General features: G+C 37.1%; 1 protein-coding gene across 4 annotated transcripts in view; it reads right to left on the bottom strand.

The window, feature by feature from the left end:
* The window catches only part of GSTCD (glutathione S-transferase C-terminal domain containing), a 54,447-nt gene that overhangs the window by 10,504 nt on the left and 26,680 nt on the right, over nucleotides 1-17,263 (bottom strand). For all 4 annotated transcript variants that reach the window (XM_048304302.1, XM_048304305.1, XM_048304303.1 and 1 more), the window contains exons 6-9: nucleotides 3,628-3,743; nucleotides 3,372-3,416; nucleotides 2,855-2,983; nucleotides 274-407 (exon numbers count right to left, since the gene is read on the bottom strand). In XM_048304302.1, coding sequence (XP_048160259.1) covers nucleotides 274-407; nucleotides 2,855-2,983; nucleotides 3,372-3,416; nucleotides 3,628-3,743 — 424 coding nt within the window. The remainder of the gene's footprint in view (nucleotides 1-273; nucleotides 408-2,854; nucleotides 2,984-3,371; nucleotides 3,417-3,627; nucleotides 3,744-17,263) is intronic.

Below are 17,263 nucleotides of genomic sequence, written 5' to 3'. Positions count from 1 at the left end.
AAGGTAGAAGGTCTGCATATTAGATACTATATCTACTATATTGATTGCATAAAGTCTTCCGAGCCATGAATAGATAAATCCAGAAAAAATATTCCAGGAATTACCAATCTGTCTCTCTGTTAGGACAAGAGGAAACAGTTTCCTTTTAAGTGTGAATCAGCTTAGCCTAGTCACTCACAATGACCCTCAAATGATTAATTCTATACTCTTTTAGGATTTTATTCCCTCATTTAAGTTGGTATTTTAAGGCTTATCTTGCAAGCTTTAGTTCACCTTCGTGGATATTTGAACTTGACTGTATTTTGAATGAAGCCGTAGCAGCAGGGGGAGATGACAAAGGCTGCCCGTGCCCTGAGGCAGTGTTCGATCACCATGTCTGTAGCCACCCCACAGGCGTGCAGAGCCACCTACAGCAGTAAAAACAACAAACAAGGAAACAAGAAAATTCATCATTGGAACACTCTAAATACAGTCCAGCAATTTTTGGTTGACTGAGTTACTTAAACACATGAGAAGTTTTTGCAACTAAAGCTGCTACACCAAAGGCCTGGTCCTTAGTTCTCCAGTTTTTCATTCTTCTCCTTCATTTCTATGTTGAGGAAAATTTATGGTTTATTCCATTAACAAGGAATTGACACTGAAGAAGGGTCACTCACCAAAAGCACTCAAAAGGCAGGTGCACTTCATTGTGATACCAAATAAACTAAAAACAAATCTCCATAAAAATAGTAGCTGTGGAATACATAGTAACAGAAAAACTATGTGGTGATTTGTCAAAAGTTTTTGTCAAGCAAAAAGGACTTAGAAATACAAAGAACTACATCAAAACTGGATTTCAACTGAGCAGTAAGAGAAGTAACAGATATACCTCAAGGTCACATCTAAAGGAAAAAATTATGCATAAATTTAGATAATTTGATTTTAAAGTACTAAGTAAAACCTAAAGGAAACAAACACTGGAGCTGGGGGAGGCATCAAATACAACCTGCCCTCCTTTAATTTTGTTTGTCTCACCTTATTCTTTTCTTTCTTTTTCTTAGTAATGGGCTCTTCAACTAAAACTAAAATAACATTTGATCACAACTACCTGTGAGCACTGACGTGTTTGGGCAACACACAGGTTGCACCCAAATTCTTCCTGCTCTCCTACACAAAGGCAAGTTACTGCAGTACTCAATACATTGGCAAGGGAAGGCAAGCAGCTCTCTCCTACCTATACCTGGGATGCCAAACGCACCACTGAAATGGGGCATTACCTTCTCTGCCTCCTCCCATGTGCTCAGTACCTCAAAGAGTAGGCTTTGGGCATACTTAAACTAAGGACATTTCTGAGGCACATTTTTGATTTCATGCAGCAGTGTGGATTTATAAAACTACATTGTTTGCTTTGCTTTTTGTTCACTGTGGATTTAGAGAAGAGGTTTAGAACTGCCCAGCTCAGATTTCAGGGTTCAAAGCTGTTTTTCAAGGTAGCAACTGGAAGATAAAAACTTTGCTCTCAGATATAGATTAAAACAAAGTCTTTTTTGTTTCCAGTCTGCTTGTTGTAAGCTCAGCTGAGGAGACCATTAATCATCAACTGAACTGCAATTGCATACAGATGGAAATAAATACTCTCATCTCAAGCAGAACATTAAAAAATTAACAAGAAAATAATTTCAAAATGAAATTTTCTGCTCATATTAATTTAACAACAAAAATAAAACTAGTTTAACATCAGAAATAGAGTCTTAATATGACAGCTATCAGATTATCATGAAATGTAATTATAGATACTTCCTCATCTATCCAAGTAGAAAACAAAGCTCTCTGCTTTGCCTGCACATTTGAAAAAGAGACCTTAAAAACAGCAGCAGATAAAACCAGTAGCTTTGCTGAGCATGTATGACCTGTTACACCAACGGATTTCTTCTTTGGCTTTCTAAGAACCCATTTAATTAACAAAAATCCCAAATAAAATTAAAGCAAAGCTTTCGCAGGATATCCTATATATTGAACTCACTATCTGAAACAAAATAAAATGTGAAAACTAATGCAGATATTTGGAAATGAAGGCCTGGAAATGAAGCATTTCCAAGTGAACTCTTCTGACATATACTTCGGTATCTTCCTTGTCACAAAACTTGGAAGAGAGAATATAATACTTTTTTATTACATAAAAACTCCACAGGTTTAATATTGTATTAACCTTTAAAAGAGGCCCCCAAAAATTAAGACAGGAATTCCAATGACCACAAAATTGGAGACTCATTTCGTAAAACAACTATTAAAAATTTCACACACTCAATTCAGTGTACTATTCATGAGATCCTGGTATTTTGAAATAACTCTCTAGTTCACCCACTGAGATTCATATGACAGTGTAGCACAGAAAATAAAGCTAGAGAATTGGAAATTTACACTTGGAAGCACTGGGCTAAAACCACTTATTTTCTCCTCTTTCTCCTGCACTAAATTTCTTTTCCTTTCTTGAATAAACCAACCAAACAGTTAAACAGCACTGTTCATGTACCATAAACCTTCAGCATTAACCATCCTCAGCTACAGTCAAAACAGGCTTTCAGATGGATGATTTAAAGAACAGTCAATATTGCATGGAAAGCTTGCACCTTGCCACAGGGGTTCATTTTCTATTAGTAGAATAAAAAACTAGATGACAGGAATATTTACAGAGCTACAAAATACTATTTATGCCTTATTCTTCACTAGGGCTGCAAAATTCTAGACAGAACATTCATCTCATTTACTTTCATGGTCTGTAAGGACATACAGAGTTTTATTCTCTCATGTATTTGTTTTAAGAATAATTAATCAGACACTGAAGTTCTGAAGTAGAAAAGTTATAATCACTTACCCCAATGTTAAAAGTCCCATTAAAATAATCCAAATTTGCTTGAATGAACCAAATGTTGTTTAAACCTAGTTCATCACTTCTGTCTTTAGCACGGATCAGAGACAACTCCTTATTTTCTATGAGCACCACCTAGATGTCACACACAGGAGAAGGTAAGGCAAAATAATACTGAGAAATTGAAGTACAACATTACCAAGCAGAAAACGTTCTAGTTTGCTGAGAAAACCTTTGAATTACTTGTGGCAGAGTCTGAGAGCTACAAAATGACTAGCTGGAAACCTAGCAACAATCAAAAGCATTTAATGCTTGCCAATATTAATCAGCTTGCAAATATTTTATATTTTCATATAACTTTTGTTTTCTCTGGAAAGCACCACACACATCTGGGGATTATGCTTAAAAATTTGCATGTTTCAAACCTAAGTCCTCTGCTGAGACAACTGTGACTTCTATGTGTCCGCTCCACATAGACATCTTTTGAAGGTGATTACCAGAGATCTTTTTCTTGAGAATTTACCTGACAGGATGGCATCATATAAGCAAGAACAATTCCAACATGGCCCTGTGAAAACAAAAACAAACAACAAAATCAATAGCATTCCCTATTGTTCACTCATTACATGATCAGCATCCCCATATCAATGGGAGAATGTTTGAAAGCGGCTAAAATTTTAGCATTTGCACTTCTGCTTTGCTTTGTGGCAGCAACCACCTAGAACTGCGAGGATGAAAGCTGAAAGAAACTGCACCACAAAAACAAAAATGTACATTACCCCTCCACTGCAAAAATCCACAATCACATCTCCAGGCTTTGCGAGCTTTGTCACTGCTGCTACCAAATTATTCAGTTGCTGCTGCTTCCTGAGAGCCCGGTCTCTAGACATCTTTCCTGGGGATGACAGAGAAAATGCCTAAGCAGTGATCAGCAGTTCTCAACCCTGATAATTTTTTATGAGTAGTTGCAAAGCACTGCAAATGCAATTTATGGCTGAGATTAAAAATGACTGGAACACTTGGGCATCTTAATTCACTTCAAGCTAAATTCGTATTTAACATATTAAATACTTGGTACAGCCTTCTCCAAAATTAACTTTCTACTTAATGATGTTAATGTATCCTTAGGAACAAACTCATATAAACTTAATGTAAAGCAATCAAGCCAGTGTAAACTCTGGCCTAATTCTGCTCCAATCTTGTGATTCATGCCCAGAGACAGAGTTCAAACACATTCACAGTAAGGTTGCCAAAATAAATCCTCATTTACTGTATCTATATACACTGTCCTTAAGCATCTTGGTTTTAAAACTTGTACTCTTTCTACTGTCAATTTTTACTTTTCATACGAACCAGCCCTATTTATTTAAATGACTGCACATGCAAGGAGGTACTTCTCAAAGTCATTATTTCTACATAACAAAGTCTGGCTTTCCACCACATTTGTAATAATCAGAACTGGAAAAACCATTAATTTCTTTCAAATGTGGTTGGTAAAGTCCAACATAGAGTTGCTTCAGATATAATGAATTTGTTGAGTCAGCACTTACATATTTGTAAAGCTGCATTTTGTCTCAGCGGGGCTGAGTGCTGACAGACCTATTAAAGACTCCTTTTGCTTGTTCAGAAAGCAGAGTTTGACACAGATATTGACAGCTCATCTTCACAATAAGAAAGAAGTACTGAAACAACTCTTTTAAATGAGTTTTCACAAAGAAGAGTAAGGTGTACCAAAAAATTCCAGTGATCTCTGAAATATGAACAACTATTTTCCTACTTGGAACACTACGATATATTTGAGTATGGACACTCAAAACTCATTAAATTTGCCTATTTAAAAATTTGTGCTCCCCAATACTGGGGTGCAGTTTAACATAAAACCCACAAATCAGTAAAGTTCCTGGCTACTACAAAAACTGTTCAATTCTCATCATCATGATAAATTGCATTTATTACAAAGTTTGTTTCAAACTGTATCCTGAAAATGGGGGGGATTTGTATATTTTATCATAAGTAACATTTCACTTTACAAATAAACAACCAATTTCAACAAACTCATCAGATGAAATTATCACTATATCTCTTTAGACAGAATGAGAAAAAAAATCACTTTTCAAGATACTACATTCTATACTGTCAGTGGCAAAGAAAAAACTGTGAAGAGAAGGCAGAGGAAGTAGGGTAGAGTTCATCCTGTGCAGTTACAGAAGACTTTTTAAGAAACCAATAATGACATTTAAAAAATATATTCCTAAGTCACTGCATGGTGGCACATTAAGATTTGTACTACTGAATGGAAATTAAGAGGTTCAACGCAACCTCCTCACTTACCAGTTTTGTATTTCAGATGTATTTTGTACATCTAAAATAGAGCACTTTACAATAATAAAAACATTGTTACAGTTCAAACATTTTTTACACTTTGTGAAAGTTACCATAAAGAAGAGTCCCAGAAAATTAGGCTTTCCAATAACAAATACAAGCCCTTTAACACAACATGCAAATTGCTGAACACATTTTAAGGAATCAACTCTTACACATGAGTAGATCCTTGGAAAAACATGTGATGAAAGACTATACTGGAAACCCTAAGTCCTTGTGTGCCAAGTATCTATATGAACTGCTCCATAGCTATTTCCATGCTTCAGTTAGAACTTACGTTCAGGTGTTCTACACCTATAGTTCTTACTGTAGTCAGTGAAGATGCAGGAATTCCAGCAAGTGCAAAATCAAGTGCTGTCACTATGTTTGAGCTAAAAATTCACCTTCTGAGGTAAAACCTTTAACTTGTTAGGTAGGCAGTTATTGTGATTACTAAATACCTAGAAAGTCCTAAACCTAAACCCTACACAAGTATGTTCTCTATGTACCTGTAAATGTATGTACATTCACGTAGCTGCACACACAACCACAATGGGTTGTTTGAGTTTTGTGAAGGAGCAGTTGTCCTGAACAGAGCTTTAATCCAACTGAGACTACCTGAGTAATAAATTAAAGGAATCAAGATATCTAATGCATGTTTGTCTGCTGTATTCCCCACACCTGAAATACAGCTGTGGCAAGGGGAGCACAATTAACAGGGACTTTTATCAGGGTAATACAGGCTACTACTAGGGCTTTCTTGATCAATCAACATATCTTACTGGGTTTGTTTCAATTATTTTGACTCTCTCTGAAAAAGTACTTAAAATATTGTTGCTCTAAAACAAACAAAATGAGCAGATGCCTTCCTGTTTTATGGAAGCAGCAAGAAACCAAGTCACATTTAATTGTTTCATCTGATAAGCAAACAAGCAGCCAAGCAAATTCAGACTTCCCAAGAGATCAACCTTCCTCAGAAGTGCACTAGAAGCTGTCCATGCACAACATCCACATCTGACTGTGATTACACACGTCTGAGAGGTGTCACTGCAGCTCAGCACGGTAAATCTGAGCTTGCTTTAAACCACCCAGTTTGGACATGGACAGCAACCCTGCTATGACAGCTCTGCATGTAGGACAAGCTGGCTTTCCAAAAACCTGTTCAGCTCCTCTGCTGCTAAAAACTAGCAAGCTAGCCCCTTAAAATTAGCTCATCTTATGTCTATAGAATAAAAGCACACTTCTAACTGCAGCACAAACCTATTCTTGTGACATTGCAGGTACAGAACTAGCGGACAGCAGCAGCAATAAGCATAAATAACTAGAAGTAAGCAGGGACATATGCTGGATATTATCTTGGATAAAATTTCAGGTTCAGCTAAAAACAGAAAAACAAGCTTTTAAAAAACACGACAAAAGCATGAACAGAGGGTTTTGTTTGACAGAATTCAGTATGGACTTGCCCTTATAACCTCAAGACAGCACACAGAGAAACCCTTAGCTAGAAATACACTGTGATGATAGAAGGTCAGCTGTCTTCTGGGTTTGAACATGAAACTTGCCTCACAAGCTTAGGTGGCTTCATTTACACTGCAACTCATTTTTAACATGGGTTGGTTCTCACAAGAATTATCTTAAAAAAATAACTTTGACCTTCACAAATTTTCTTTTTTTTTCTACTTGGTGAAAATAAGTAATGTAAGTATTTAAAAGTTCATTCATGGTATAAAATTGCAAGCTCACTTGGTGAAAGGTCCTCAGAATTCAAGGCTTCCTGAGTTCAAGTAACTATCACAATTAATTTATTGGGATTTGTTATAGATTTTTTTTTTCTTGGTAATTTCTGTATCACTCTCTTATATTCACTTCCAACTTCAATCTTATTATGACAGGGACCAGGCAGACAATTTTGTTCCCAATCCTGCCTCTCAACAGGTCTTAACACAAATGTTCTGAGCCATTTTCCTGCACTATATGGAAGGACAGAACACACCTGTCATGCCTCAAACAGCAAAAAAATCCATGCATGCAAATGCTCCCATGTCCTTATCCAACTTTTCTGTTCTTATTTTCCACCACAAAGGTTTTCCTAAGAGTTCTGGGATTTATTAATATTAAGTACAACTCCTGAAAACACCATCAAATTTTCATACTGTGCAAAATTAGCAAATAGATTCTAGGATCCCTAAAAATCAAAAAGTAAAATAGTAACAGGTTTCATCAGCAAAAACAGATGCACTACTTAGTACTCATTTAGTTGACCTCAGGAGTATTAAATGAATAAGAAATAATTTTTTTTAAGAATTAGCCTACAGTCCTCAAAAACTCTAGCAATTAACTCTTCATGGTCACCAACCAACAGAGTTCATCCTCCTTTACTATGCAGGCAATAAGTAGTAAATATTCCCTTGAGAGATGGATGAAATCATGCTTGAATCAATAAGTCTTTTGTCTGCTCTACCTCTGGATTTTGAGCTTGGTAGCCAGAATTACAGAAACACAGCAAGCTGTGATGTGGCCTGTAGAGAATGTTAGTTAGTGTGGCTAACAAGTCCTTCAGGCAATAAATTTAACTAAAACTTCTGCATTTAAAAATACTATAGCTCACTTTGCATTTCATGAGTGCTGAGACAGTAAACAATGTTAATTGTGTCTTCAAGAGAAGTAAGAAAAAAATGTGGTTTGAAACTCAGCCGTACAAGGCAAAACATTGAAGAATGTGACATTTTCCTACAATACACTGAAAGGTCCCCATAAAATTATTTGCTCCCTTCACAAGAACCCAACTAACAGATTGTCATATAGTCCCAGAAAAAGTCATTTTCAATAAATGGTCACAACAAAGAGATTTTATTTGGCTTCACAAATCCAACATTACTGTTAATTCAGCCCATGTCAAGCAGAACTTTAAAGTTTCTATGGCATTCAGAGGTCTTGCACTTTGGCACAAATAAATATTAACTTCTGATAAAGCAAAGCCCCCTTTATTTTTGTATTGCCTTGGTCAGCGTTCAAGTTCATATAATCCTTTAAGTCCTCAAATAATCCTTTCATATTTCTCAAGTTAAACTTGAAAAGTCACTAGAATTTAACCCTATTCAACTTTCAAGTCCTATCACAGCACATCTGAACACACAGCTACCAACACATACCCATAACACACAGTATGTGCATTCTCCTATTACATATAGTAGGATTGCATACTTCTATTTTTTTAGCACAAGTATCTTTTTTATTTTACATAAGCCTCAGTAAACTAATTCAAATGATAACATGATTCTACTTTTCATGGAAATTCAGGGGAAGTATATTTATTGCTATACTGTTTACATATAGCAAAAAAGGCTCAGTAAGTACAAAACAACAGATGTGTTTTTATGGTTTTATGCTAAGATACTGATCAAGTTTTTCTGAAACCAAAGCTTTTTTTTTAATGGTAGTTCCTTATGATAATTCAGTATATTCTAATTATTTCCTAACACCCACAATAGCTTCTGCTAAACTCTTTTTGATACCTGTTGGCAGGTAGAGGGGCTTATTTGCTTCTTTGTTTTGGAGGTTGTTGAACTTTTGTGTTATGGGCTGGTGTTTTGTGTTTATACAGAGTATTTAGTCAGATTAATATAGGTGGTTCCCATGGAACCACTAGAAAAAGTAAAATTAAAATAGATGTAAGGATTCCAGCTCAGCTGTCATTTATTTACAATTAAATACTCTTAACAGTCAAAAATAATACCACCTTTTTTCGACAAACTGCAAAATCTTGTAATAAATATAATTAGCAGAGACGATAACTTTGCCTTGGTCCACTGGTCACCTTGGCTACCTGAACAGTGTTCTTCTTCAACTTCAGCTGCTTTTATTCAATCCGTGTGGGCCAGTGCTGAAAGTTGAAGATCCTTCTCCAGCCTGGGACCACCTTCCAGCTGTCCCCTTTCACTGCACTGCACTGCCCTGCCTCCCTTCCTCTTCCTCCCAAGCAGCAACTTGTTAGCTTTCAGCAACATCTGTTTCCTACTTACTGCATGGCCGCACCAGAGGAGAGAGAAGTATCAGAAGATGGGCCAGCCAGTCTCAGCATCATCTCCACGTATGCCCTGGCAAAGACCCAGCTGAATCACAGTCTGAAACACATACATCAAAAGGCAAAGAGGGCATGCAAGAGGCAAATGTGTCTCAATTCTATCTTTCATAATGGTGGAAGGAGGCAGCTCTGATTGAGCAAAAGGGATGATTATATTTTTGAGCACCACTTTAATTCAATACAGCAAGTAGTGTTTCTGTAGCTTGTCCACCTGGGCATAACTCAAAGTAGGGGACCCAACAAGCATGGCTGTTGAGAGAGAAGTCGGACCACATCCTGCATTGGGACTTGAATGCCTCCTCATGGATATAAATCTGTCCATTTAAAAGCAAAAAGTTACATTCTTATGGTTCAGCATTGGGAATAAAGCAGATCTTCCCTCCAGAGTAGCTATAAAACAATTAACACCACAAAATGTCTCTAACCAACTCCTCAATGAAATCTAGATTATAGAATGACACTGACCTTGGCTCTCCACTTGTCAGGCTCAGTATAAATAGTTTTCCTTATGTTCAACTCCCCTACAGTTGTGAAATAATTCAGTCTGTCTGTCTGAGTGATACTGGACTAAGAAGTATCTGTTACTGGAAGTCTGCCTCTTATCTACAAAGAATATACTTCTTTACTATGTGTGTTAAGCCTAAGGGTCAAACTTTGAGCTCTGACCTGAGTGCAGAATTCAAAGGCTGGTCTCTAACAGAGCAGTTTTAAAAAAGGACTTTGCATATTTGGTTTTCCTGCTTTACTTCAACATAAAAGAAAAGTAATTTGTTAGCAATAATCTTGCACCTTCATCTGGAGAATATTCTTTTTCTTTTCATTGTTAAGTCAATTATTAAGGTAGACCTAAACGTGAAAAATAAATTTGAGTCTCCAGAAAAAAAGGAATTCTGATCCAGACCAATGCTAAAACAAATCACTTGTCACTTTAAAATGACAGTCGTAGAATCATAGGTTTGGGTTGGAAGGGACCTTAAAGATGCATGGGATGGGAAGACATTCTACTACACACAGCTCAAAGCTCCATCCAGCCTGGCCTTGAACACGGCTCAGGATGGGACATCCACAGCTTTTCTAGGCAGTCTGTTTCAGTGTCACACCACTCCCACAGTAACAAATTTCTTTCTAATACCTACTCTAAACCAACGTTTTATCAGGTAAAAGCCATTCCCCCTCATCTCATCCCCTACATGCCCTTGTAAAAAGTCCCTCTGCAGCTTTCCTTGAGGCCCTCTTCAGGTACTGGAAGGTGCTGTAAGGTCTCCTCAGAGCCTTCTCTTCTCCAGGCTAAACAGCCCCAGCTCTCCCAGCCTGTCTGCAGAGGAGAGGTGCTCCAGCCCTCTGAGCATCTTCATGGCCTCCTCTGGACTCACTGCAACAGGTCCATGTGCTTCTAATGTTGAAATTTTATAAGCTTATGAAGACATAAAATAAACTGAGAAGCGAGGCTGAAAATATCCAAGAAATGCAAAACCAGTTGAATTTGATCATAAAAGTATTTCTTTTAATGTAGGATACTGAATCTGCTGGAATTTACAAAGAAAACATAATCAAATTATAAAAAAAGTTTCACTGCTTTTCCATTTTCTTCTCCATCAGTTCCTTTTAAAATCTAATACAATTACTTACACAGGAGGCGAAGTTTCAAAATCACTCTCATTGAAAAGTAAGTGGAAACATTTAACTCCAAACAGCTTCACAAAATTTTAAAGTAGGTATTTAATCAGCATTTTCATTATGTTGAGATATTTCTGTTATCCTACCTTCAGCAATGTGAAAGTAATTCACATGTTGGAAGGCCAAGGAAGAGAACTATCAGAAACAAAAAAACCCCACTTTGAAGCATCACAAAGTATCAACTATTCTAGCAGCCAAAGCTCTATACTGGACTTTTTTTTATTTATAGAAAACTACAGCAAACCTTAATTTTTACTTTTTCATTCTCCTGATCTCGTTGCTTAGTCCCAAGGCATACCCAAAAGGAACTTGTAGGTGGGAAAGCATATGCTTCCTGGCTCTGCAGACAGTCTCACAGAGTTATATCGTGCTATAAAGACAGAGGGGCCACAGATCTCCGAAGACCACCAGGAGAACTAAATGCTCATGCCTTTTCAAAAGGCACATCTACAAGCTGCAGCAGAAAGATGCACTTACACAAGATGATGTGGCAACTGTGCTGGATTTCTGAGTGCTTTGAGCCCTGCAACTGCAGAGGTAAACAAAAAATTCCTTTAAAAAACTATTCCCTTGTCTGTACTTCTACTTCTAGGGATGCCCAGGTTGTTTCTCTGTAGGCTGCTACACCACACCATATGGCATGGGTCTCTCACTGCTTGTTCAAGCATGTCCCAGTGCTGCACTCCACATGTACACGGCATATGGACAATTCAGCTTCCTCGCTGGCCTGCTCCAGGCACTGTGACACTTGCCCAAAAAGCCAAACAGCTCTTTGTACCAAACAGATTTTTTTTGTACTTACAAAAAGTGCTTGTAATAATTCTTGTAGGTTTTTTAAGGCATATGGTTATGAGTGAAGCCCTCAGAGTGTAACTCACTCCTACTCTTTAACCAGGTATAAATTCCTATGCAAACACTAAAAGATATGATTTATTATTTGTGTCACCAAGTGACAACATTTATCAACCTTTTCTCTTTCCCCAAATTATACTATATATATTTCCCCAATTACATTATATATAATATTAAAATATATATAATACTTAAAGAATTGCAAGGTACAAAAGGAAGCTTGCTCACTGAACAATTCAAGAGAAAATGTAGCGTAAAGCAGAATAGCATCTATGCTAATGGCCTGCTTCCTAACTGTGCAAACACAGATGACCTATGACAATTATATTTTAGTTCTCAAAGAAACACGAGTCTATTATATTACAATTAAGTTGCTGTGTTTGTTTACAGAGGCTAAAACATTTGTTCAATGAGATACAAGATCAGATAGCTTAGGGTTATTACTGATTCACTTGCTCTTCCTTTACATTTGGAAATTGCTATTCTAATCTCTCTTTTAACCCACTGGATGTGAAAATATCAATTTCCTCTTAAAACAATTTTCTGATTTAAGTTCAAAAGTAATGGAGCTGGGTCAAATTAAAAAAACCCAAACCATTCTGATTGTATAAATATTTCCTTACTTTTCCATCAGAGTTTTAATGTATTAGTCCTATCACAAAACATACCACTATATCACAAACACTGCTAAACAGAACAAGTGAGCGATAACATGCAGCAACATTAACCAAAGGGCTGTGCTTTTATTACTGTCCTCCACATTTCACCTCTTCCCATTTTTAGGCACTTTTTCAATCCATTCTTGGAGAATTAAAATATGAGCTAAAGATTCAGTGAAAACACTATTTTATAGATGAGGTTGAAATGCAGAAAACCTAATTTTTGTTTAACTTTTTATGAAACAGTTTGTTTTATAATATGCCTGTTTGAAGCAGCAACAAACATACCCCAATGCCCAGAGCGTATAAAAGCAATCAGCAGCCACATTTACCCACACAGTTCAGAGGAAGGTGGTTGGGCTTTTGTTGTTGTTTTTGTAAGCTTTTTTCCACCCTGACTGGATGTTTACCAAAACATGCTCTGGAACTATGAGGTTTGGAAACACACCACATGCCATTACGTGTTGGTAAAAGGGCATGTAAATACTTACTTTTTTAAGAGGTAATGGGCACATAGGCCAACTCTGCAACTTCATATATTTCTAAAAGCAGCAATCTCTATGGAATGAATAAAACTGCTATTAAGTTGTCTTGGCATAGTTGGAACGTCTATTCACCACTTCCTATCAGAGCACTGCATTAATTTAGTTCATCACAACAATTATTAGATTTTCAGGGAAGTTGTGTTATTTTGTTTTTTAACTAACCACTTAGAAGGATGGGACAAACAAATGGGTTGATAAAGGCCAACACCTTTTGCCTGGAGCCTCCTTACAGCTGAGAACACACAGCTGCTCTGCACTTGGCAGTTCAGAAGGCATCAGTCTCCATTCTGCAAACACCAGACTTCAAACACTTGAATGTTCCTGAGGAGCCTCAGAGAACGAACAGCATTCATGAAGTCACTCATGTGCACATATGTAAAAATGGGCTCAGCCCTCACTGGGCTGGAGGAAAACAAACAGACAAGACCTCCTAATCATTACAAATAAATAAACTATGAACTACCCTTCTGGAGAATCTACAGCATGCACTTTGAGTTAAGAGGTAAGGCCAGAAAAGAAAATCCCAGAGGCCACACTGTTTTTTATTACATAAAGTTTTTTATGGTGAAATGTGATGATGTTTTAGCTACAGTCAAGGGAATAGGAGAAGAGAATGCTACAATGCATGATTTAAAATATACAGGGCAATAAGCAAAAGGACAGGAAAGACAACTGCACTCCATGAGAGCATTTCAATCTGCTCTTTATTAAGGCAAGCTGTGCAAAATAGTTTTATCACTTCAGGCACAAAAGCCCTCTACATCTCACATACACTATCTTGGTGTAGTCTAAAAAGGTCAGACAGCTATGAAAACTGACCCTTGACAACCTAAGCAGGAACTTGTCCTGCTTTCATTTTTTTGAATAAAGTATATCAAGCAAGAAAAGAGTAAGGCACCTTAAAAACCATAAAGACATATAGATAGTAAGAATAAATCAAAATTAATGTTTGGATCCCCCTGAACGTAACTATTTTCTAACTAAAAAGATTTGTTTGTTTTTTCCCCAATTGCTTATCTTCAAAACTTTTTTTCTAATATTCAGCAAAAAGCAAACTAGAAAACAAACAGCTAACATAGTGTTTACACATTAATCTATTTATACTATTTTTAAATTATTTTGTACTAGATTATGAAGACTCTATATGTACTCAAATTAATGAGTGCTATCCACACTTGTATGTATTTGCTAGCCATGCGCTTCCAAGTTTTTCACATTATAATATTGCCAACAGCAATCTTCACAAAAATCATGTATCAGCACCTTTCTCAAAACATTAGATTAGCTCCAAAGTTCTTAGCTCCTACACATTTAAGCTAACTGACAATGTCTCTTCACCCTTCTCATTCTGAAGCCTTTGAGATTTGTATTTTCAAGCTATTTTTCTAGAATCCCAAAGATTAGGGAATGATTTTGTTTTAAAATGTCATGACAGAATTATGAGCAGAAAAAAAAAAGACTCTGCAATCACCTTTCTTTGCACATGTATTCATATACTGCCTCTCTTCCACTCCTCTTTCTTCACCTTTCTGCCTTATCTTCACTCCTTTAAGGGTCAAGATGCCATAAAGTCTGCTCTTTTGCCTGTATCTTATGCTCCTTAGATGCCCAAACCCATCTATCACAGCAAAGTGTTCAAGATGGGAGGAGAGGAAAGGACAGCAATACAAACCTTAAAAAATGAAAGATGATAAAACATTTGGGGAAGAATAACAGAAGGGAAAAGCAACTCTGCTGTACTAAATGTGGGAAAAGGTCTCTAACCACAAAAGGAGTACTGTTCTACCGATGCACAATATTCTACCAAATGTCAGCAACGTCTAGGCTTGGGAAGCAGGGGTTGCTCACTTTCTGCAAATTTCTTCAAATGAAGATGTCACTGCCTGACAATGAAACCAGAATCAAATGGTTTGTTTCACTCGCACAAGCTCCTGTCTTGCTGAGAAAGGGGAACTGAAGTCAGTTCTCACTGGGGACTGAGTGTTCATCTCTCGCAAAAACAGGAGAGCTCCTTCCCCAGCAGGAGGCTGCTGCTGAGGTCAGAGCAAGGGCCAGATGCCCCTGCCATTCACACTCACAGCTGGCCAGCAGCAGCTTGCCTGCAGGGGACCAGCTCTCAGCAGTTAAGAGGCAGCAGGAACAGAGATTTCCCTTTCTGAGCTCCTTATGCTGAATTGTTTATAGCTGATTGTTAAGGAAAAGGTAAGGACTGAATTGCCTCTGTACAGGAAGTCATGAATAGAAAATAATTAAAGGAAAGCCCAAAAGATCCCTTCTGATATATTATATATACACCAACTCATTAATTCCCATTACCATCTTTATTAAGAAAAAAAATTAAATATTAGCTATATTAAGAATCTGGAAGATTCCTGTCTTTGATTTCCTTATCAATAGGAGTAAGAGAGCCTGAACTAAATCCAGAAACAAGAAAAGCTGCTTGGAAGACAGACATGCTTCATTTGGCCCTTATGTGTCAAGCAACTGGTCAGCTGGCTGCAGGACAAATAGCAGGACTTTCACCTTAACTTTACACACTATGCCTGTTTACTTTACAAAGATTAGTAGCTGCAGGAACTCCTCCAAAACATCCTGATGAAAAGGAATTTCATCCTTGAAATTTCATCCTGCATTTCAGTTAGTACAAAAATTAAATCCCACACAGCAAAGGTTTGATGACTGATTCATAATGCACTGACATTTCAATATGCAAATAACAACATAATTCCACAGCGGCTGTATATAACTTCCAAACAAAGGCACCTGAGTTGCACATGGAAAGGCCAAGGTTACACATTTCTCCATTCTCTGAATTCTGTCTGATCTACACACTGCAATTATCGCAGCACTTACAGCTTGATCCTGTATAAATCTGGAGTTTATGAAAATTTTAGGAAATTCCATCAAATTTGCTGTATGAAATGAGTGTCTTTGGTATTCACGTGGTTTATGTTAGCTGAAAGCAATGAAAAAACATTCAGGAGTTCAGAGGAAATATAGGAATTACAGAACTCCATCATAAGGTTTTAATTCAGTAACAGTGACTGCTTGACCACTCAGCTTTTTTCCTTTCTTTTTTTTCTAACTAATTTTCAAAGCAAAGTTGGGCAGATGGGAATCAAACTGCAGTTTAGACAGTAAACACAATTATTTCCTTTGAATACCTAGCTAAGTAGGATGTTTTCTATACAATTTAAGTGAGTCACCAGCTTTGGAAAAGAGTTCTTTTAATCTCTGATGTTGAAGGTCAGTATCTGCTTGTGCCAGGTTACCAGTTTACCACTGTAAATGCTGATGATCAACATTAAATTTTGTTTAACCTCCAGAGCTGCACTCTGGAATAAACAAACTTTTGTCATAAGTAGTACATATGACAGATTTTAGAAAAACAAACAAAACCACCACTAATGAAACATCTCAATTAGCAATTCTCTTTCCATGGTCTTTTCCCTCCAGTGCTTTCTCAGACTGTGAAGGCACAATGAGTAAGCCATGAGTTGCTAAGATGGCAGTCCCTCAGCCATAATTAAGTGCCTGTTACAGAATGCCTGCTGTGCAATTTTGCAGGTAGCATGCCACAGCCAAGTACAGTTACTAAAATGTCCCTTAACATGCCTATGGTGCTCTTAGTAACCAATTTGGGTCAGAACCAACATCTCAGCATTCTCAGCTTGGGGAAGTTCTGTAACTATGTAGAAAGAACAGACCACTTGCTAATCAAGGCTCCCGTTTACTATTACAGAAAAAACTCCAGGCTTTGTACCAAATGTATTCATAAAAGCAGCCAGCCCATTGGTAACTCCACCACCTTTAAAGTTACAATAGATATTTATCCACACTAACAGAAGCAGGGCATTTTGCAGAATGCTTCTGTTCAAAGTGCTCCTTTTCATTGTTGTCAGTAATCCAAACCACCCATTCAAATCCTGCCAAGCTAGGTAAAGCACAAATTGACTATAATCACCAGGGACAAATTATGATGCAGTGGAAGACAAACCAATGAAATAAACAGAATAAATATCTACTCCTGTCCTCTTAATATATAAAAATAATGATGTGGTCATCTGGATCATATTACATAGTAATAATCACCCATTACCAACTAATGCTACCTTATTGCACACTTTATGTCAGACAGATTGTGAAGTTAAACAGTAGAAATTCTTCATGACAAGTCAAAAACATGCAACACAGACAATAACATTTTAAATCAAGTTTAAGAGATGAAAATGAAATA

Source organism: Corvus hawaiiensis, chromosome 5, assembly GCF_020740725.1.
Source record: "Corvus hawaiiensis isolate bCorHaw1 chromosome 5, bCorHaw1.pri.cur, whole genome shotgun sequence".
Taxonomy (NCBI): Eukaryota; Metazoa; Chordata; class Aves; order Passeriformes; family Corvidae; genus Corvus; species Corvus hawaiiensis.
This window is presented reverse-complemented; position numbering and strand designations above follow the sequence as displayed.